This window comes from Melanotaenia boesemani, chromosome 13, assembly GCF_017639745.1.
Source record: "Melanotaenia boesemani isolate fMelBoe1 chromosome 13, fMelBoe1.pri, whole genome shotgun sequence".
Lineage (NCBI taxonomy): Eukaryota > Metazoa > Chordata > Actinopteri > Atheriniformes > Melanotaeniidae > Melanotaenia > Melanotaenia boesemani.
Window position 1 is genome coordinate 8,048,139 of NC_055694.1, and position 24,458 is coordinate 8,072,596.

Below are 24,458 nucleotides of genomic sequence, written 5' to 3' on the forward strand. Positions count from 1 at the left end.
TGCTCCAAGGCTTCCTGTGAACTTCCAAAATGATAAAGAAGGAGAATTCTGCAGTGAAATGAGGTTGACTCACAGGTTGTTTTGTTCTTTTACCTCCAGAAATGTACATTCAAGTGACCAATAACACAATGTCCTTTCTGTTACTTTTTGATACATGTTGTAAGTCATAGTAGCCCCAGAGTGATGGGCTCAACAGCAAAGCCCTCAGTCCCTGATAAACCACCCACAGTGTACATCAGCTGCTAAAATATGATGGTATTCGTGAGGTCATAAATCTTGTTTTAGTGGGATGGGAAGAGAAAAGAAGCCCTAGTCTCCCCTGCATCGTTATAGCTGCATCCCTGTGGCCCATTCCGCCTCCATTTAAGCTAAATGTCAACTTTCAACTCCTTTTTCTTTTCCCTTTTTGCTTCCCGCAGTTACCATTTGTTTTAACTTACGTTGAGGAAAGTAAGGATATAAGTCAACAGGAAGCAAACTAAAAAGACTTTGTTGCCAGTGGCTTTCAGGCCTGAGTGGAAAACCGAATGTTCTATAGTTTACAAAGAGGGGAGAATCCAGTGGAGCGATAAAATAGATTCCCGATCTATCTGACTCTGTAACCCATGAGCCAATGATATGAGTAATGAGGGTTGCTACTTGTTAGAGAAAAATCCTACACCTAAACCAAAAGAATAATGTCACATTCAACAAGAACTGCAATACTCTAATACTTCATAAATGTTTTAATCATTTAGACATGAATCATTATTAAGAAACTTAATGATATTCTTTCAGTTAATTAAATTAAATCCACTCATTTATTAAACTTTGTGGTGCCAAGTAAACGTGATGCAAGATGCTATTGAAATCTCTCAGTCATCTACAGACAGATGGCTGTGGATTAGTAAATAACTGGTGTGTAGTTTCATGTGGAATGAATGGAAACAGGGAAGCACTTCAGCTATATTACCATCACTGTCAGACTTCACAAACATATTGTAATAAATCATTGACAGAACACTTCTACTGCAACATTGCCCCCCCCCCCCTTCTACCAATATGGTGCCTCTGAAAGGTGTAATAATGAACAAAAAGATCCTAAAACTTGTTTATCTACCCAAACTCCCTTGATGAAAAGGGCACACGAAGGCATGACTTTAATTATTCATGATCTTTGCTGGGTTTTTTTAAATTTTTAAAAAATTTTTTATATAGTCACATTTGAAAGGTTGCTGTGTTGTAGAAGGGGAGGATTGAGGTACACTAATGCCCAGTAAGAAAAAACAAACAAAAAACAGATGAGAAAGCGTCTGCATGCCTCATAAAGCAGATTGCCATACAGAAGCCATTTCCTTTTAGCACTTGGTAAAAAATAAATAAATAAAAGAAATAATAAAAAAAGCACAAATAGAGGATAAAAAAGATAAAAAGAGAAACCTGTACACTGGCCTTCTGATAAGATTAAGCCCACTAAATTCCACCACTCACGGTCTGTTTCTTCACGTTTGCTTCTTCATAAAATTTCTCTCTTAATTTCTGTTGTTTTTGTACTTTAAGGGAAATAGAAATAGAGAACACTTAAAAGACCTTGAGAATATACAATATAATGATCATGCAATAACATTTAAACCAAATAAAAGAACAGCAAAGAAAAAAAATTAAACAAGACAAAAGAGAAAAATATGTGAGGGAAGACAAGCGAGAAGACAAGAGTTATAGAGAGAATAGGCCCTATTTTTCAGACCAAGCAGAGGCCCTAAGGGACATACATTACACACTGTGTGAGGTAGACCTCACCCTTTGCTATTCCACCAGCTTATTCAGAGGGAAGGCAGCCACTGTTAATATTTCATGGGACAACCAACAGAATAATGAGTTGTAAGCTCACAGGAAAGTCCTGGTAAATTTCCCCCCTTGCTCTAGCATTCAGGGTTCAAAAGAGGCCTGGTGTAAGAATTGTTAGTTTGTGAAGTACTTGTATTAATCTATGAGTGACGGAATTGGTTATAGTTGTCTTTTTCTTCCCTTTTCTGATAGTGCATGATGTAATGCACTGCGGAGCAAGGCCGAGTGATCAATGTATCCATCCACTGGATTAGCAATATTTTGGTTTGATTTGTCTGTGTGCCACTAAATAACATAACTGCCTTTACTTCCACCCTGTTTAGAACACATCATTATCCTCCATAGAAAACACTTTCTATTATAAAGTTTGACAACAAACAGGCCGACATTACGATATACTGGAGCTCATTACATCTTAAAAGCTTTGATGTCACAGGCCTAACTTGGTCATTTTATCTTATGAGTCTCTTGCCCACTGCACCAAAATTAGATAGCATTTTTTCCTTTTAAACCAGTCATGAACCCATAATAGGCAATTGCAAGATGCTGTGTCAGACATCCCCAAATGGCATTTTCAAAGAACACCCATCCCTCATTGACACCCCTCAACTGTCAGGAGGAGCTAAAGGAAATAAAATAAAAGCAAAAGCGTAAAAAGGCTTAAAGACTACAAAATCCACACAATGAATCCAATGCTCTGGTCTTGGCTGTAAGAGGAACTTTGCTGACTGTGTCCCCTGTGTGCCAGAGCAAGAGGACAATCCTTTGTGTTGCAGAAGTCTTGGGCCACTGAATTCCCCGTGTCAGCGCTTCTTTACCGGGGACAGATCCCGATAGGTGCTGCCTCTCCCTGGGCACCCCCACTGTGAATGACGTCCACCTTCTGTTCCTATCCACAGGGGCAAAAAAGGCCACAATCTGACCTACTTCAATGACTCATTTCACTAACTGAACCTGACTGTCCTTAAAAGCCTAAAGTGGTGATAGAAGTCATTTCTAACCACTAAGAGTGTAAGCACCCCATTATGACCACAAGATGGTCACAGAAAGTGACTCTTCAAAGAGAAAAGTATCTTAAAAAATCTTTTGTCCCCTTCAAATGTCACTGTCTTTTTTCCGTAAAACAGCTACTCATCTGATTAGTCTCTCATTCATCCATTCATTCATTTTCTATGCTAAACTAGAGAGGTTTATGTGTCCCCACACCCTCTACACCATCTCAAGCTCGTCTTGAGATAAACACACATATCCAGGCCAGTGGAGAAATATTGTGTCACTGAAGCAGATGTCAGCCACATGGTCTCCAGCAGGCACTACAGGATATGCTTGAAATACCTTTCCCTGAAAGACGTCCAAGAGACATCTTCAACTGATGTTTGAACCCCCTCAACAGGCATCTTTCAATGCAAAGACGGAGCAGTTTTTCTTTGAGCACCTCACAAATACCTAAGTTTCTCCCCCTTCAACACAAAGGATTAGCCCAGACTCCCTTGGAAGCTCATTTCTGCTGCTTTTTTCCATGATCTTTTTCTTTGTGTACCTACTCACAAGTGCTAAATATAAGTGAAGGTAGACATAGATCGTCAAATGAATTTAAAGCTTTGCCCTTTGGCTTAGATTTTTCTTCACCACTACATCACATAAAGACCCTAAAATACATGAAGTCCATAATTACATAATTTGAGGCAGCAAGCAAAACCAGCATGCCCCCCCCCACACACACACACACGGATCAGTATTATCTCAGTGTCAGCTAGAGGTCAGTGATACTATTTGTGTAACAAAGGACAGTTCTGACTTATTGCTGAATTATTGCCAGCGATGTGAACAAATTTCTTGCTTTGGCTCTATGTTGCCAGAGTGACCTGTCGCAGTGGCCCCTGTAACCCAAACTCCCCAAGTACCCTCGACAGCAGTACCCCAGGGACACAGTCGTATGCCTTCTCCAAGTTCACAAAGCACTTGTAGACTGGTCACGCATGTGCCATCAGTCACTCAGTCGATACCCAACTTCCCACTCATTCATCACAACATTTTTCAACTGGGAGCGCACAAAAATTTGCAGAACAACAATGGAATGAGGTACTGTGACTGGCTTACAAGCTGGCCTCAGGCAGAACATGGTGATGGAGAAGGTTACTGTACAGGTTTGTCCCACTGAAACTGTTACAGCCCGTCCGGATGGAAATGTTTTCATAAGCTTATCAAATTCATCAAGGGACTGTTTTATTGGGTCATAAAACAAAGTGTGATAAATACATCACCTAGGGCCAAAGGGTGTTTAAGTTCTGATACTTATGGTGTGGCCAGGAACTGAGATCAAACATCTTGCAGCAGTGAATTTATTTTTCTCTAGAGTTATGTCAATCCCAATATGGTCAGGGTTACAGTACTCAGAATACTCATAACACAGCTAGACTGGAAAATCAGGGCAACACCCTGACATTGCATCTGTCCATACATTGATAGAGGACAACACCAACAGAGTTTTTAGTTTGACATGAACAACGAGATGGAGAATCAACAGAATATATCTTCATATTTTAACAAACAAATGACCCAATTGGCATATCAGTCTACAATGTTAAAACGTCTTACTTGGGGAAACAAATCAAAACAAAACATATATGACCTACAGACACGCCTCTAAACTCACTTTTGAGTTTGAAGTTGAGTGTTCAGGTCTTGACGAAAGTGTTTCTTAGATGTCCTGCTGATGGACGAGCCAGACGCAATAAGATGACTGTCTAGATAATATCTTAGATGACGGTGAAGCTGCATGGGGTCAGATGAAGAGGTAAAAGAAAGGGAGAAAAGAGAGTGAGGAGACATGGAGCAGCAAATGAATGCAGAAGCCGTAGAACACCTTGACAGGCAGATATCTTGCTATGCTCGAGATTCACCTCAGGGGATGTCTGGCTAATTTCCTGTGAAAACAGCAGACTAGCGAGGTAGGAGACATAGGGTGGAGGTATAACAGAGAACAGGGAGGAGGTAAACTATTTTCAGTTCCAAGAAAAGTCTTGTCAGAGTTACTTCTGTTGGCAGTACTTACATGGGACAAGGGAATAGAGCAAAAAGTGGGAGATGGAGAAACAGGATGACCGAAACCCCTTTTTCTTATGTTGTAGTGGTGATGACACTTGATTATTTAATATCATCATTCAATATAGCTCATTATTTGTATGTTGCTAAGATCCCCTGCTCTTATTACACCCAGTCTATCTGCAGTTACAGAGTCAAGTAACAAATACAACCAAATACGCTCAGTATAAATATATCAACATTTAAATCCACTCTTTCTATTTCATTCACACACAGCCTCACATTTCACTGCAAATTGTATCGGAGCGAGGTCCCCATTGAACATCAAATGACAAATTCTGTTCTAGTACATTGTCTATAAGAGAAATATGGCTCCCCATTCTCATGACACATTTGATATACAGCCACTGCAAATTAGTCACAGGGCTGTAAGTGTGGAATGAATTGATATTCCAATCATCTGCATGATATAACGGCACGGAGAACAGCGGCAAAGTCATTTGCGTTGCTTTGATTAGTGAAGAGCACAAGCAGGAGAATACAATTGTCTGTGTAAACTAGATGCGTACATGTTTCTCAGCAAAGGCCTGTGTCTAATAGAAGCAGCCTCAGATAAATTTCTGCAAATATTCCATCTGAAACAGGGAAGCTGCTTCAGTGGGATTTGTTGATAAACAATGTCAGTGATGAGGATGAAAGAAAGCAAGCAAGCAAGAAAGAAAGAAAGAAAGAAAGAAAGAGGTGAAAGAGTGCAATACAGAGGTTGCTCTCAGAAAGGTCAGGCTGATTGTCTCAGCCCAAATATGCTGGCCTTTTCAAAATTATCTTGGCAAAGGCGATATTTTCCACAAAGCCAGCATCATGAATCAAAGAAGCGTCTATAGTTCATTCCTGAAAGGAAAGCAACTTGCCTCCCCGTGTGCTCCTCTCTCTCTACTGACGATCCACCCTCCCGCACTGAGCTGACATCTTCCGTAATTATGTAATTAACACCATGGCAGGCTTGATTTCAGAGAAAGTACATTATAATTGCATTCAGTCGTTCATTAGTTAGGCTAAACATTTGATACACTAGGCGCGAGCGCGGCAGGGGGCCAAAGGCTACTTGATTTTTGGAACACAATTGTAGTGTCAATGCCTTGATTGGTTTCTGCTTGATATCGCTGACAGGACAGGTTTTTGTAATTTACCAATAATTACCCTCACTCCCTGGTACAATAAAAAGTCACTGGTCTCAGCTAAGATAAACCAATCGGGTGTACTCCCTCCGTTCCTCGCCTCATGGTCTGCTTCTCTGCTGTGAATAATGTCCAACTGCCCGTCTAAGACTAAAATTTGTATTAAAAGTGAAGGGGGGGGGGTAAGAAAAATGTAACAAAAGAACATTTTTGTCTTCCAATCACAAGTGTGCTGCAGCATTAGACAAGAGTAAAGCTGTAATTACCTGAGCGATAAAAGCATGTTAGGAATACTAACAAAACACATGCTGTTAAACATGATGTATTACATTAGTCAAAGCAGCAGTATGTCTCTCTGAGCTGTTCTTAATGGATTCTTTTAAGCGACGGTGAGGGCTGGTAATCTACACGAACAGATCATGAAGTAGTAGTTTCTGAATATAGCAAGTGAGTTTCTGGGGTTTGACTTAAATGGGTTTGACTGGCAAAAGGAGAAAATATTTTTTCAAGCTTTAATCTTCAACGTAAGACTCAACTAACATTTCACAATGTGCGAAACATAACTAAAGGCAGTCTGTCCAGGTCTGATATCCTGCAATGAATTACTTTTATTGTGATTAGTGAATCATACTATTATGATGTTACAGTCTGGTTAAGCAGACAAACAATTTGGTCCCAGTTTCACCAGATCTGTCCCTGTCCCTGTGATGATTTCTTCAATTAAGCCTTCCTGGCAGAGGGGGCCAAATGCTTAACTAGGCAGAATTGGAGCTGCCACTAGCTAGAGGTAGCAATGGGCTCCACTTCAACAGCTCATTCATCAGCCCCGGCGCTACCACTGGGCCACCTGTTCTGACACCATGCAGAGATGAAGTCATTTGCATTCTGCTCTGTCTTCTTTCCCTCCCCCTCCTCTCTCTCTCTTTCTCTCTCACTCTCTCTCCTTCTCTCTTTCTCTGCCTATACAACTTATAAAGTTCCTCAGTGGCAGCTCTGGCAGATAATTGAATACCAGGGTTTGATTTAGTTTGAAATCAATTTGGGAAGGGGCTTTTCATTCATTATGCTCCTTGGCTTTGGTGGTACGTCTAAAATCCCTCAAACTTTGGCATGGGCTCCAATGTCGTCAATTCAAAGTGAAATTAAGTAGCCCTGAGTTGGATTGACAGTCAAGCAGAGCATAATGGGGCAGGGAGGGTCTGCTGGGCGTGTTGTGCAGGGGACTATGTGGACTCTCCTTCCTTCTGTTCTCATGGGGTATCTCTCTCCTCTGTGCTCTTTGTCACCACCAGGTGCTGCTGTGAAATAAGGAGAGAGGCATCGACAGGAGGAAGCCATGCACATAGCTTGACATTTTAGCCAGCTCCCTGCAGACACATATGGCTAGTGTGTGGGTGGACGTGCATATGCCCAAATGTGTAACAATTTGTTCTCTGAGCATACACGTGTGTACATGTGCATGCCTATATACCTATAACTTGTTGTATTGGCTCTGATTGTGTTGTCCATAGTCTATTTGCACATATTTGGGCAGTTGCTTATTTTTGTCCTTTACAACCAGTGCTCCAGTACATTGTGTTTAAAACACACTAATGACAACCCAGTCAAAATAAATAATATTATCAGTTGTAACACATAGAGGCTTAAACATTTATCAGATATTAGGTCAAATAATGTCCTTCTGTTGTTAAACTTAAAGTAGGAGATTGACTTGGTCAGTCAAGTATGTACCTTCTTTTCGACCCTTAAAAGCTCTCTCGTTTCTTTGGCTGAATGTTTTGGATCGTTCTCTTGTTGAATGATGAAACGCTGTTTAATGATTTTATTGCATTTGGCTGAACATGAACACACAAGAGTATACGGCTCTGCATTCATCCTGTGTCAGCAGAGAAATCATCAATAAACGCCAGAGTGCTGGTATCATTGGCAGCCATACATGCCCGAACCATAACTGAGACGCTCACACGTTTGACTGATGAGTTTTTTACATGCTTCCTCATCATTTTGATAGGAATTGACTTTTCTTTCAGTCTGCAGAACTTTGTTTCTCAGTTTTTGAGCCTATGAGGGGTTTACGTCTAGGATGGATCTTTGCAGTCATGAAAATTTCACTGGCAAGGACATATGTAAGATTAAATTCTGGGAAGTTTTCTTGACTTGCTCAGCATGCAAATGACTCATAATTTTTCATTCCTTCACAGGACAACTTTTCCGTCAACTCTGAGCTCCTTTGTGTTTGTGTTTGTGTGTGTGTGTGTGTGTAGGTGTGTGTGTGTGTGTGTGTGTGTGTGCGCGCGCGTGTGTGTGTGTGTATGTTCATTTTTTTATATAATAACATAAACCTTGCAAATTTAAATTTGACACTTATATGTGGTGTCCATTTTTTAAAAAATCAAATTTGCTGATGTTCAAAAAACCAGGAGATTATTGTTCAAACACGATCTGAACTGCGTATCTCTGTGACAGCATCCAGCTGACTCATTGTCCACAGTCAGTTATAAATCAATATAGTGCATTACACAATATGTTACGCTGTGTAATGGGAGGTTAATCCCCCTGTATTTGAAAACAAATTGGTGTAATTGTGAAGAAACATGGATGTACTTTAATAAAGACACTCATTTCACAACCAGTGCTGTGGACACCTGCAGCGGATTTATCTGCATATTTTATCCACTTCAACCCCCTACTCATCCAGCCCCATGCCACATAGCCTATGACTCCCTTATTTTTCTGTGTGTTTGACTCAATTGTCATCTGTCTAACTTGAGGCTGTTTTAGATTGTTAAAGCCCCTGGGTACGGTAATCTGTGGGCCTGCTCTGACCTTGGGAGAGTGTGTTTGCAGGGTGTCAGATCCCCCTAATTCATCAGAGACAGGCCATTAGCCAGCTATCCAGGCACACAAACACACAATGGAAGAGGAAGGAAAGTTCTCAGGGAAACAGCAGCGGCCCTCGTTCCTGAGATATCATTAGTTACTGCCTTTCAAAACTGCTGAATTGGGACACTTACCTGACTTGCCCCATTTTTTTGCACCACAAGAGCCAAGATGTTGATGAATGGATGCATGAAACTGTCACTACCAGCAAATGGAGAAAATAGGGTTAAGGACAAATCCTGGTCAGTGTCTTCAACATTAGGGGCTAATGCAAGGACACCGATGATAGCAAAATTAAATGTGGGTATTTTTCACTTTTACCTTGGTTAACAAATTGCATGCTACCTTAAAACTGCAGATCTGCAATATCTCCACACAGTTGCATTTGGGTCTCTCTGTGAAGGATTATTGAATGAAGGACAGGATATGTAAATTGAGCATTTTCAAACAATTTCAAAGATGGCGAGGGTTGCCTCATGAGGTCAGTGGTTGTGAACAGCCTCATATATCTAGATGCCAAGTGAGATGGAATGGTAATTACTCCTGTGCATCTCTGTGCTGAGACGCAGCCCCTATCTTATAAGCGGCAATGATTGACAGCCTCAATAAGAGACTTGCGCCGCGCCCCCTGCCCTCCGCCTACATGCCCCTGTGACAACTGGTCAAACACATCGTCTGGTGCCCCCCAGACAGGGCATGGGTGACACCCCCCTTTGATAATGCTGCCCATCACATCCATCATGGCACCCTGCTCAAACTCACAAGAGGGCATAACCGAGGGAATCTAATCAGGCAGTCTAATTGAGCAGCAGGGCTAGCCAATACCAGGCCTGAGAGGCTGGCTCTGCCTGGGCAGGCTCAGGGGACGTCAATAACACTCAGCGGGTGTCGATTCATCAAACCTCCTTAATGTCATTAGCCCTGAGAGGCTCACTTGCACCCCCCTCTCATCCCACCACCATCACCCTCCTACCCCTCCATCTTATTCTTTCATGCGTCAAACTTTCTCTCGCTCACTTTCCGTTCCCTCCTCCTTGTGTCTCTAAATCTATCCATCTCCTACTCACATTATTTTCTCCCTCACCAGTCTTTCCATAGGTATGTCCACCATGCATCACAAATTCACAACTTGCTTATAAAATGTTCACTCTATTTCCTGTTTCTGTTGTTGGGAAATTAGCAAGTTCACACTCTCAATCTCCCCCTTTTAGATTAAAACTCAAACTTTTCAGTCCTCCCTTTTGTTTTCAGTCTCCAGCCCTCCTTCTCTGCCCCAATATGTTCTTCCTCCTGCTCTCCAACAACATGTGGCACATTTTCCAGCTGTTTATTAAACAATGCCAGAGCTTCCTAGGAGCAGGTGATGCAGTCAATTACTCCACAATTACCTGGGTAATTATGCAAAGGAGTAAAGAGAAGAGCAGAGGCAGAGAGATGAGAAGAACCTTGGCAGAGGTGGATTGGCTATGTTGGCAGTGGTTGGGATCCAGAATGGCAAAAGATTGAGACCTTGAAGTGACAGTACTAGAGAGAGTGCCAGTATAAAGGACAACGTGCCCTCTCGCCTGCCAAAAACATACACTCAAGCATGCATTAATAACCACAAAGAGAGTTTCGAAAACTCCACTTATGTCCCAGTACACTGTCAGCCTGATGCCAGTGGGATGTGGCTCTTTTTTGCTAAAGACTGCTGTTTTTGTTGTAGACCATGACAATACAATGTTTGTGTTCACTCCATGGTCCTGCTCCCCTGACAATTAGGTGTCTCTTTCTTAAATGGCAACAAAGAAAGGAGGCTAGCAGACAGGTAAGGGCAGAAGAACTGTACGGAGAGTGGGAAGGATAGAAGCAAAAACAATTTGAAAAGAGAGCAAAGGTGAAATAAGAGGGGAAAAGTAAACCTGTGGGGAGCTGCATGTAGTGCACACTGTCTTTACAGTACAGTGATTGAATACATGGGGCTGATTACATCCTCTGCTTTGGTTTTAAGATACCTTTAAGTGCATTTAAAGAAAAGTAATATTTGGCAGCATTGCTTGCCTTTCTCTCAAACCCCATTCATTGCCGCTAACAACTCGTGCTGCTCTGCAATGATCCTTATGGACTATTTTACACATTGACAGAGAAGCGCTTGTCAAGTAGGCCTGACAAGCATATGTTGGGGTAAATTGAAGCATACAGTGGCTATTCTGAAAAAAAGAGTCAGATGGGAGGAGAGAGTCTGGCATATTTCCTGTCAAGGGAGTTTTATGCACTTGGATTGAAAATATTTTCACTGGCGGGGCGAATACTAAATTGCTAAGTGTCAGCTCATCATTTAAGAAGGATTGTTGGTGGGTATAAAACTTCCCCATACATGGTTTCTCCAAATAGCCTCAAGCCAGCCAACTTATCTTAACTCTCCCCAAGCTTCCCAATGCAATGTTGTGGCTAGAGTGGTGTTTGCAGAAACTAAGTTTTCAGTTATGACTGCCCAAATTCAAAATTCTGGTTAAGATTGTCATGTTGCAGATTTATTTATAAATCCCTCTTCAAGCACACAACAACAATGCTCTGAAGTGTAGCTGAAGGGGAAGTGGCAGAAGATGGTGAGAATTCTGTAATCCAGAGAAAAGGCTTAACCTTTATCCTGATTTTCTTTCTAAAAAAAGAGAAGCTGAAATACTTTTTTTCCCTCAAATTGTTCATCAACAGTGTTTGTCTCAAGGGGCAGAAGAAGATGGTCACATGACCATTCATGTTAGTGAAGATAGGCATGAGGGAATAACCTCACAGCTCTGTATCTTAAATCTGTGGGATTAAGCTCCATTAAACATGGAGCGTCGCCAAAGCTTTATCTCTGGATTTCACTCTGAGACAGAGAGAGGGAGGGAGAAATAGCGATGAAATGTCCTTCACCTTTATCGACTAAATTATATAAAAAAAAGGAGGGATGAGGAAAAATTGCTTGCCTGGTCCATAGTACAATGGTGAACAGGACTCATGTGCATAGCATGCTCAAACAGCCTGGCAGACACTACACTGACCATTACATTTGTAGCTGCTCCGGGCACACACACAGACACACACTTTCAAATTCCCCCCGGCACACTGGCCACTTAATGAGAAATGACCACTGCTGATCCTCTCTACTTCCGATGCTCTGAGAAATAAAAACACACACTTAATTTTCCCTCAACTTAAAAAAAAACAAAACACACACAAAAAAAAAAACAACAACAACAAAAAAAAAAAAAAAAAAAATGTATTACAACTGGACTGTAATATTTTTTGTAGTAAAAAATATCTTGATTAGTTAATACACTTATGGTGTATTTAGCATCAGGCTCAGTCTACAATTAGATATTTGCACATTGTTTGTGATTACCCACATTTTAACCAGAAAATTAGGCATTGCCTCTTCAATGTTGGAGTAAAAAAAAAAAAAAAAAAAAAAAGGAGAGCATGCTGGGAGTCAGGGTGGTCCTGTGATGAACATCCCCTATGTCCCCCCGTTATCCTGTTCTCTCTCTCACTCCTCTCCCTCCTCTGGGCAGTTATCGATCTGATCTGCTCCTCTCTCAACTGGAGCCATGATTCATGTTGTTCCGACTGGTCTTCACTCACCACACACAGACACAGCTCAGTCATGCTCTTCCCTATCTATATGTCCATCTGTCTCTGCCTGCTCTTCCTCTCTCTGCCCTGAGGCAAGTCAACCTGCTGTCCACATTTGACCACCATTGCCCGGTTCGCTCCCTGTGTGATAACTATTATTTGAATTTGAAGTTGACTTTCATCATGCATTACGTATGATGGAAATCACACACATTCAGGTGAATGTAAATCGGCACATAGCTGCTTTTACTAACATTGATTAGGTTAAAATGCATTTCATGTCTTACAAATTATGTAAATAATAGCTGTTGTACTTTTACATGAGTTATGTGCTATTTTTTAAAATACACACTGTATTCTCTGTTTATTTTCATCTCCCAAAGTGCTGTAATCTAGTCCAGTGCGGGATGTTCATTTTTTGATGGAAAAAGGGGAGATTGGGAGAAACAGGAGAGAGGTATAGAGAGAGACAGAGATGTGTGTAGGCCTTGCAGCAGCAGAAGCACATAAAAGCTCAGCTTCAGCCAAGGCCCTTGCTCCAATGTGTAGAAATTAATTGAGTGAAAAAAATCTGCTGTTTAAGGTTGAAGTGGGTTATGGGAGGCAGTGTAACAATTGTTTTCTGTTTGCCAGAGGCTATATATCGTTCATTCCGGCTTTTTCTCTACTCTCCGCTCAACACTAGCCCCCCACCTCCCTTTCCACCCTCCTGCCTCCCTTACCATCCATCCACCTTCTAAGTCTCTCCGGCTTCCTACTCTCCTTTTCATCAGTCTTTTTCTTCATAGTTTAGAGTCTTTTTTGGTTCATTTTCATCTCACCTATTTTCATCTATTGCACAGGAGTTTTTTTTTTTTTTTTTTTTGGCATCTTTAAAAGTAATTTTCTAGCAATACCAGACTGTACTTTTGAAATGAGGTTGGCCAAATTAGCGTACATGTTCGTTCAATTCGGAAATTCGTTCACATATATGGTATATATGCATATAATTATAAATTTTCTCCCCTTAAAAGTCTTCAAGTAAAACTAAACATTTACAAAGATGAATTAACACATGTGCTTGTGCATATTTCTACATGTATGTGTCATTATTTGGTGACAGTAACAGTACCAGGGGACCAGTGTCAACACAATGCAGCGTTCTACCCCCTTGGGCTTAAACAAATGACTCATTCCCTCTCTTCACATTTAAATGTGCGACAGAAATTCACAGAAATCCCCTGCTGCCTTGCATTTCAGCAATACAATAAAGATAAACATATCAAAAACAACAAAAAAAACCAAAGAAGAGCAAACACAATCAGCTGTTTAAATCAGCAGAAACAGATGAATAGAAAAAGGACAGGACTCAGTGGCCCACATCTATTCAGATTACTTAGAAAAACAATGTTAGCATGGAGGTATGGGGAAGGAATGGAAAAAAGGAGAAATGCTGGTTACAACAAACCAGAAGACAAGAAACAGAGGGCAGGAGGACACAACTCTATGACAAAACAAAAAGAGACGACTAATGTACAGTCTTTTTTTTTATGGTTTAGTTTCTTCCTTTTGCCCAAAGCAGAGGGGTTAAACCTATTTCCTGTGTTAATCTCTTCTTTTCCACCCTTTCATGTAAATATCAAACCTTTCAATATCACTCTAAGGAAAGCATAGTTGCTCAGCCTGTTTAATTCTTAAGAAATACTTAACCATTCCCTTTGAACTTTACAGTTCCACTCATTATACCTCCTTTGAAGAGTGAATGTTGGAGCATTGGTACATTTTGATTTTGCTGTTATTAAATGCAACACAGCGGCAAATTACATCTAAACTACAGTTTTGCTGGTTAATAATACATAGGCCATGTGCAGTAGCCAGCAGAAAAAAAACAAGCAAAAAAAGATTCATGTAGCCAATGTGAGAAATGCTTTAGTGCAACAAATTGATCTCACTGCAAACGTCAACAGACAAATATAAGCTAAAAGTTGCTTTTTGAGTAAACTAAATAAAGAAATAAAAAAGATTATATTGCTGGTTGACTCCTCCTTCAAGCCTTTGCCTCCCCTGCTCCCCAGCAGCATCCTGAATGCAAACACCATGTTCCACTCCTGATCTAAAAGATGTTAAAAGAATCTAGCTGGGGAAAGAAGAGATGATTCCTCCAAGGCTGTAAAGGATCTAAAGGAAACTGCTGCTCTTGAAATATAGAAGTTAGCCTTCACTACAGGAATAGTGGAAAACGCAGAAAGACAGAAAGAAAGGCGCAAAGGAAAAGAGATTAAAAGAGATAGAGTGAAAGGGCTTACAGGCCCAGTAAAGAAATTTCCCTTAGAAATATGTGGGTTGTATTTCAGGCTATATACAAAACCAGCCTTTGATTCCATTTAAGATTCAGACATGAGCTGACCCCTTGGTCCTGGCCTTTAGACAAAAAAAAAAAAAAAAAAAAAACTGGGTGAAATGGGTGAATCAGCCAAAAAGCTGGTTGTACATCATTAAACACTTATTTTGCAGAGGACTCTAAGAGGGATGAGAGTTAGAGTGATGCTGAAATGACTTGATTTTCTTTGAACTCACACCTTTAAACTCAAGTAGATCAAATGCACTCAGGAGTGATTTGACGGCTAGACCAGAGTGGACCTTCGGTATGTAACACCACACATTTTATCACTTGGCAGTGGTATTTTCTGTGGAATGTGAATCTCTTAGGCGAATTCTGCTCTGGATCTGTTAAAAATTGTGGAGGGCAGAAGCTGTGGTGAAAGGTGCTCATTAACATAAAACTCAGGTCCTGTGTTGCCCATGGGTCTGTGTTTGCCTCAAGAGACCAAACAAGTAGAATTCACACACTGGAGCAAAGCACAGTCATGAAAAGTCTGCTCACAGCCTGCAGAGATCGGTTTTATTCGCCCTTTCTACACCCTCTTGCTCCCATTTTGCATATAAGGTGTTGGTTCTCTGCTACTCCCTGAAGGGATACACATATCAAACTTTGTTGATTTGGTGCACCATCAATATTAATAAGAAAAAAATACAGAACAATAAAGCACCTCTTTTTCTTGCAAATATAAAACATGTTTAGTTGGGTGTCATATTGCTTAATCCAAAGTCATTTTGAGAACTTCAAAATTTGTTATTACCAAACAAGCAATGGACAGTTCATATTATATATAAGAGACAAAATCCTCAAGTTCTGCAACAAATAAAGATAGTTGCCTGTCAATTTCCTTAAGGACATGTCCTTCCTACAATTCTCATCACAGAGAGGATCCCCGTGGAGATATCTCAGCATGACATCGCTACAACATGCTGCAACAAGTGGTAAATTAAATGACCAAAGCTGTTGTTAATGTAGCCTTTTTTTTTTTTGACAGGCTCCTTATACTGTATATCCTTGTCCTATGGCAAATGTTTCCAAAATTAGCCCCTGGAAAGGGTTTGCTGGCTTGAAATAGTGATAGCAGGGTCAGCATGAAAGGGAGACTGAGGGTTTAACTGCTGCTGAGTGATTTGGCAATTGTAAGATGTAAGAGACAAAAACTAATTACTGTGGGCTTAAAGAAAAACCATGGGTAAAGTGGATGTTCCCAAGGCTGCTCATGTGGGAAGGTTTTAGTTCAGTTGCTAATAACAACATAACAACCCCTATTAAGCCTCTGCAAGAAGGATCACTGCTTTTATCAACTGTGCAAGACACAAAAATAATTGCACAAGTAGAATGGATATTCATATTAGATACACACATACTTTTTATGGATAGATTCAAAGCTGATATTTTTTACTCATCATTATGTTCATTTTTCTCGCCCCAAACTCATGATTCCCTCGTATGATTCTGAGAACTCCAGCAACTTGACCATTTTCCCCTGCAGCAACTCAGTTTTGTAAAAGCTAAAGGTTAAGATTCTTAAATATGGAAACTGTCTTTAAAATATAACTCAGTGTCTTCAAGTCCTCCACAATCAGGTAATTCAAAAGTGAAGATTTAGTTGTGTGTGTGTGCACAGAAAAAAGGCAAATAACTCAGTAATCAATTTACTGTCTTTACAGAGCACAAGTCTGAATAAAATGCTGAACTTTTTTTTCTCTAGGTATTTTTGGCTATGGGTATTGCCTGTATTAGTAATCTGATCTTAATTTCACAGCTGACTCGGAGCAGGGGTGCACGGATTAGCAAGCATGGTGTCGTCCCCTCACAGAAACAGGGCTTTGTTTGGTGCCCTCTCACATCTGGCCTCTCAATCTGGTGATATCAGCCACTGCATCTTTAAATCAGTGTTTCTACAGAAACTGAAAGCACATACAGTACCGGCACCCAGAGCAACTCTATTTCACAGATACGCAGCTAGTTTGATTGTAAGCTGCCTATGCTGCACCCACATGGGCATGAAATTGTAGAATTTTATATTGTATATATATTGTACACCACAACTCCAAAAATAGCAAACAATATTTACTAAAAAGTTTTTTCTTTACGAGACCCCTGTGAATTCAGGGTTTATAGTTTCTTAAATGACTAAAACATCAAATTAATTGATTTGCAAAATAGAAAATAAAAAAATACACAGGGCTGGACTTTGTAGAGACGGGAGTTAACTGTTGAAGGTCATGTGATATTGAAAGCCAATGCAGTGTAGCATCTAGTAGCATCCACTCCATTACAACATTAGCAACTAATGTTTTGACATTTGTCTTCATTATTATCAATGAACAGAGGCGATTGAGCCACCAGCATGCTCCATTACCTTTCTTCATTGCACAGTTGCACAGTTGAAATCACACATTAGGGTGGATCCAACATAAAATGACAAGTTACGGGGATAAGGACGCACCAGCTGATTATTTACGTGGTGGAGGGTGAGGGGGCTGGGTGAAAGTATAGTGGGGTGGAGCAGAGGCAAGAAGGGAGGTAGGGAATTGGTAAAGCATTGTTCCGACATTAAGATCTGAGGAGCATGGAAGCACAGAGCAGCACAGCACACCTTAAGAAGAGAAGCTCATTTCAATCGGTATAATTAGCCTGTGGTAATGAAATAAGTCAGAGGCACTGCCACCTTCACTTAAGAGAAAATCGATCCGCGTTTGAGGGAGTTTATTAAAGCTTAGAAATAATGGGGGGATAGGATAGAAGGGGTGGAGGAGACGAAGGCTGACCGCACATTAACAGCTAATCAGCTAAGTATAGGTGGTAGCATTGGGGCACAAGCTTGACAAGATGCAGAAGCAAGATCACTTGGAGTTTGCAAGAGCAGATGTTTTGAAATCTCTGCTATTTCACAGTGGGAAGGCAGGGGATGCTAGAGCTACACTCACTGCAACCTGCATGTACAACCTGAATATACAGATGACCTCACTCATAAGCAAAACAGCCAATCAAAAAGTTGTGCAAGCAAAGATTCTGGTTGATAAACAATCATTGGGCATCCTTGTTATGGTGATTGTCATAACAGCTCTTGTGGTCGGGCCATGGCTAAAATCTGGTAAATAACTTGAGCATGGTAAGAGCAGGGCGGTGAGATAATCACTGATGGGCGTTTCTCCTCAGGTGCCCCAAATGCACGTTGGTTGATGTGGGTGCTGCATGCTCATTTATCCAGCCGTCTGGCCAACTCACCTGGAGTGATGGGGGAGACGTCAGGAAGGCAGGCTGCTATTTCACGGCCTGTTAAGTGCTAATGCCGCAACATGCCCTGTGCTCCAATTTTAGGGAACAGGGAGCATTACCGCCCAACTCAAGGTTCTGTCTGTCTGGACTGTGGACTTGGACAGTAGTGGTGGGAGGGGGTAGAAAGATCAGCAAGGAGAACGATAAGTGGTTGGGTAGGTGAGGACAATGAAAAGTCTAGTGAATGAATTAGAAGATTACAAATGAAAGAAACAAAGGAAAGGGGAGGAGAAGAGAAAAAGACCAATAAAAGTTAAAGAGAGTGGGAAGACAAAGAAAGAGCAGATAGTATAGCTTTGGTTTACACAGACTGCATAGCCAGCACTACACAGCCGACAGTAAAGCAGCAGCACACGCTGACATCTACGCCTGCCACGCTAGGCTGCTTCTCGCAGGCCCCAGAAGGCCTCGCACTCCTGCACTCGCAGCCTCTCTCTCACCAGAGCCACTGAACATCTCTGGCCCGACCCACCCACAACACTTGTCCTCCATGTGCACTAAACCTGGCCCGTGTAATAACCACAGAGCCTCTATTAAGCACTGGGTGGCTGGGGAATCAGAGCAGAGCAGCATGAACGAATCCCTGTACAACAAAGCGAGGTTAAGCTCAAGTTATGTCAACTCTTTGTGTTCTGCCTCTAAAGATAAAATATTAATAATGTTTTGAAACTGATTTTCTACTTAAAATGCAAACTACAACTGTAAATACACACAGCAGAAGTTAACAGCCCAGTTGTTTGTGTGTGTATGTGTTGACAGTAAGCATGAAAGTGCATGGTGGGTCAGGGATTCCATCATAGGCCAGTTACAGCAGTGATGGATCACTTCTCTTCTCTCTAAGACTGAGGACACGACTCTTCAGCTCTTCGGCTGCAAGATTTAGATGATTCCACAAACAAAGAAAACCGTGACAGCGACTGAGCAACTAAACACTAAACTAAACACAGACAATCTGCTTGTTTCACCAACAATCTTTAAAGAATGCCTTTGCATAACACTTGTTTTGCAATTTTAGAACAAAACAGTTGTGCATCTCAAAAAAAGGAACTGCTGGATTGCTGCACTGTTACCCTTCTGTGAATAATGATCAAATCAAGCAACAATGACTTTTTTTTATAGTTTTTTTATTGACTTTCAGGATCTTTTAATCATTTTAAGTTTGAACATGATCAAAGCTGGCTTTGTCTTGCAGGATTTGGGAATGGCGGTGTGCCACCGAACCCCTAATTGCTCCTGATGGGCCATGGTTGAAAGCTATGCAAGGCAGCTTCCACCATCAGTGTGTGAATGGGTGAATGTGACGTATATCTAAAGCTCTTGGATAAAAGCGTTATATAAGTACAGACCATTTAAAACTCTTTCTTACATTTTTATGACTTTTATTGAACTTGTTTCCTCCATGTAGCTAGAATTTTTGTTTGGCTTTGTGGGTTTTTACTCTTAGATCATCTGCATTTCTTGTTTCTTGGTTTAAGTGGTAACCTTATTGTCCAGAACTCTTCTTTTTACCTGAAAGTATTTTTGTCACATCACCTGCGTCCACAAAATAAACAATGTTGTCTTCTTGTTTTACATTCTGTCCAACTTTATCCTAATCTTAACCTTGGGTTTCCCTTTGCACCTTAGTTAGCAATACTTCTTGTTTTATTACTTCTGATGAATTCTGCTGTATTTGTATTCCTGTTTCTGTTTCAGGTTTCAGTTTCTGATTGTCACACACATTTGCCTCATTTCCATCTATGTGCTCCTTGGTTTTCTTGTTCATTGCAACAACCTTGTTGTTTATACCAGTACTGTTACTATGAATTTTCAAGCAATATATTTCGTCGTAGTTGCCAGTTTTATGTCTGTATTGTTTTCCATGTGGAGTTTTTGTTTTTGGACTTCTTTCCTGTGCAGCACTTTCAGGCTGTTTATTATTACATGTCCTTTGTTTAACAGCTGCCTGAATCCTGCAACTTGCTGCATTTGGTTCATCTCCTATAAATGTCATAACAATCTGTTATAAAGACTTTGATTTGTGCTCTGTCAGCTTTTTTTTCAAGTTGTGTAAATTGCCTAATGTAGGAAGATATTGACAACTGAAGCCAATGCCTGCACTATTTTTTTTATTTAATAGCAGTTCTAGTCCTATTTCTGAGGTCTTCTATGTGGCCTTTCCGTCCTACAATAAGTCTGTGTCTTCCCTTCATAACCTCCATAGCTCTGCTGGTCACACACCATACAGCTCTAGTAAATTAGGCTCTGTATTTTCTTTTTTAAAGTCTCCTAGTAGGTCAGTTGGTTCAGTCTTTAGGTGGCCATTACTCATGATGATGTTGTTTCAGTATACTCTTGTGCATTCATGCTATGTTATGCTGTAACACTTTCTTTGAGCCTTTAAATGCTTAATAGGACAGATGGACAGAAAATATTGTTACCATTATATTAAATAAATAACCTTCAATAATTTCTTTAAGTGTTTTTATTTCAGTTTGAATAAAACTCAGAACACATAATCACCACATTGTGCATCATGCATTATGTGACACATTTGATTAGGTGTCCAGGCACGGACTGACAAATCAGCTCAAACTATACAGCTCAACAAGACCTATTACATAAGGAACAGGGAGTAGGGAATGTTGGTCACAAAGAGGATATTTTTATACCAGTTTTACAGCAGTATGTTTTCCCCAGGCCACTGTGACAGATACAAGACTGGAGAAGAACAAGTACCATCACTGGACAAGAGAAGTACCAAAGATACAATAGCTGGGATGAGTCACGGATTATTAATTAATTATATCACCCTTGTTCACCTGCCAAAAATGAGCAAAAACTCATCACAGAACCCACAATACTGGCAAGCAGTCGAGTGAATATTTGTCTAATGTATTTGCTATGGTGTTTGTTAAAAGTATAAACAAATGATACACTCAAACTCTTGATTTGTTGGAACACATACGTGGGATCAAGTTTACAGAATTGCAGTTGCCTTCTGATGTCACTAAGAAACAAATATTTAAGAAATAATAGGAAAATAAATTGGCCTGGCAGCCTGTCCAAGGTGTATCCTGCCTCTCGACTAGCAGCTGCAGGAATAGACCCCAGCCCCCTACGACCCTGCATTGGAATAAGCAGGTATAGAAAATGGATGAGTGGATGGATAAGAAAAAAAAATCATAAAAACATTCAAATTAGTTAATTAGCATCACAACATGTGGTCATTTTTAGATGTTTCTGCATACTGAGGAAATGATTTAAAAAAAAAACAGATGCTTCTCTGGATTACCACAGCAACCTCTTTCCATACGCAATGATTACATCTCGATGATCTTCAGCAGTGGTTCCCAGACTTTTCTGCAGGGACCCTTTTTATCAACAACAATAATGTCAAGTCTTCCCTTTCCCACCACTGCTACCACATGAATCCCAACACTTACAATGAAACGCAAAAAAATGCACCAACAACTAGCATTGTTTGGCAGAGAAATAGTCTAGTATCTTTAGTTTATCAGCTGCTACGTCAGTCATAAACATATCAGCGGTGGAGACACGTTTTAATTCCTCTGCTTGGTGTGAGGCTTTTTAGACCAGAAAACTCTGCACACTGTATGTGGTGATTTGGACAACTGATGAAACGGACAATTGCTATTTACGCCAGTAAAGTTATTTATTTCTTACGTAATTAAGGGGATTTTTCTTTGTGCTCAGGAAAAATGTCCCTAAGTTGCATCATAACTTGCTTGGGTTCATACTGTATTTTGAGACATATGGTACAATGTGATCTCTTAACCCACCACTGTACTGGTCAAGCCCAGAGGACGATATGCATATTTTCTTGTCTTTTTTTTTTTTTTTTAATTGGTTGTTGAAATGTTTGTTGTTGATTCTCCATCCTTTGTCCATTGGTACTTTCACAAATCTGTCCATGTTCTACTAGTAGTACAAAAAGTAGGGTTTTATCCAGCCTAGCTGGGTCCTCCTTGTCCAGTTTGAGAACCACTGATCTACAGTAATAAAATTATGTTACATAAGGAGATATTTTCAGTCAATCAACAGCAACAGTGTTGTTCACATATGTGTATTTGCTAACCTTACAAGCCAAGTTTAACAGAGAATGATCTGATTCTACCAGAACATATTCTCAAGCCCAGAACCGCTTTTTGGAGAGATTTTTGAAACCAGTTTCAGTGGTGTGTTTCTTTATAACTGAAACAGGAAATCCACTAATATTTAATAACAGTATACATTGTGGGTAAAGCTGAGACTGCTGATGGCCACATAGCTTGGTACAGCAGCCAGGAATTCCTGTCAACAAAGATTAAATCATTCTCCTTTCTTCAAGCTATGTTACTCTGATGAGTAAAATTATTTAATATCAAATAAAAGTGAAATTGTAAAGTTAACTTTTAAACTATCAGCATCTACTGCATGTTAGGGCTTCACAAATCACCTGGGTTTTTATAGTCAGTGGAACTGCATCTTAATGCAATTCTGCCTTGTTTTCAAAACACAACTCATAGCACCAACTTGCCTCTAAGGGACTATATGTTAAATTACAAAGGACTTGAGCAAGAGTAAGCTGGCCCTTCGTTTTTTCATTTACATGAGAAATTAGACGCCAAGTCTGTCTGAAAAGGAGATTACAAACACAGCATTATTTGAACATCTGCATTCACAAATTGATTTAACCACAATAATATAAGCTCACTAAACCCTCCTCAAAATAAGAATAGTCAGAGACTGAAAAAATATGTGGCACGCTCCAGAAGGATGGGTGTGTGTAGTCCCAACAGGTTGTCAGACCACTGCAGAACCAGAGATGACACCAAGCTGGTGTGGAAAAACAAAAAGGCAGTTTTCTCAGAATGATATGTAGAGAAGTCTGAACAAAACGGAGAGCAGAGTCCCTGATGGGAGAACGCCCCAGCTTTGTCTTTGTCACACTGTGTGACACAGACGCACGGCACCACTCCCTGAAGTGTGCAGTTATGTCTACATTGTGAGCTATCTGTGTTGAAAGGGAGTCCAGAAACCCCCAACCTTTATGTTTCTTACTCTGCTTTGTCTCAGCAACCTTGCTTCTGGTTTCACTGCGTGAAAGAAACCAAACTTTTGCATTGTTAAAAGCCAAATTAATATTAAGTCTTGACTTGTTTCATTGACGGGACAACTGATAAATCAGCCAAAGTTCAAACGTTGCATTGCCACCACCTCCAATGCATAGGCAAGCCAAGGACCAATATATCGGGGCCTTTTATGGCAGCAGCTGGTATGGGAGTGACTTGGGGTGAGGTGAGGGAACACTTGCTGTACAATGCTGCTTTGAGCCAGCAAGATTAATGTAGGCTCTCTGGAGCAAAGGCAACAACCACAGCTTTAATAAGGTACAAACAATCGGTTCCCCTCCACTGGCTTCCCAGGGAAAACTGTTGTTGTGCTGCATTGTTTCTTGGTGAGGTTCCTTGGAGACATATGTCTACTGCAGCATGTGACTGTCTCCATTACAATCAGGGGAGAGCTCAGTGTAGACCTCTGTTTGTCTGTGTCAGAAAGAAGGCTGATCCCCTTCCCCTAACCCCAACTCTTTCTCCATTTACTTCCTTGAAATCCAAACTCTTGTTTGTCCACTCACCTCAACTCCCTGTACTTTCAGCTTCATGTGATCCTCCCGCGTGGTCTTCCCATCTTTCCTCTTCTTCCAGCAGTAGCCATCCTTTCTGTACTTCACCTTCTTCCTGTTGTACAGTATCATCGACCCATTCTGTGGCCTGAACCCAGGGAGACGGGACAGACAGAGGGAAAGCAAACAAGAGAAAGACAAGATGAGAAGAATTTTTAGGCATTGCTTCAGCACAGCTCTGGGACTCATTTTAGAGATGTACAAAGAGGTCTGACAAGGATCTGCAACAGGCAGAAAATGCCACAGTGACTTAGATGACAGGAATTCTTTATGGTGTTTCTCAGCATTGGTATGACAACGAACAAAGCACCCCTCAGCATACATTTTTTTCAATGAGAAGTTTGTGCGCTGTGAGGAGTTTAAGTGACACTCTGCAGAGAGTAAATTATATGAAAGCTGGTGTGCGAGGCAAGCAGCAGGAGGCTAAAGGGTGGGCTTTCTTCCTTATCTCTCAACTTAAATGAGTTGTGGTGTTGGAAGTTCCTTGGGAAAAGCAAAGATCCTCCCTCACACTCCATTCATAATTCATTGTCCCTCCACCAGACCACAGCCTATAGGCTCATAATGATATAATGTAACTATCTGATGATATCTGCTTTTCCACTTAAGATTTGTTACA

General features: G+C 40.7%; 1 protein-coding gene across 1 annotated transcript in view; it reads right to left on the reverse strand.

Annotated features, from left to right (window-relative positions):
- camta1a (calmodulin binding transcription activator 1a) overlaps nucleotides 1-24,458 on the reverse strand; it is a 295,760-nt gene that overhangs the window by 93,219 nt on the left and 178,083 nt on the right. Inside the window, exon 5 of the mRNA XM_042004277.1 lies at nucleotides 23,792-23,927. Within this exon, the coding sequence (XP_041860211.1) occupies nucleotides 23,792-23,927 (136 nt within the window). The remainder of the gene's footprint in view (nucleotides 1-23,791; nucleotides 23,928-24,458) is intronic.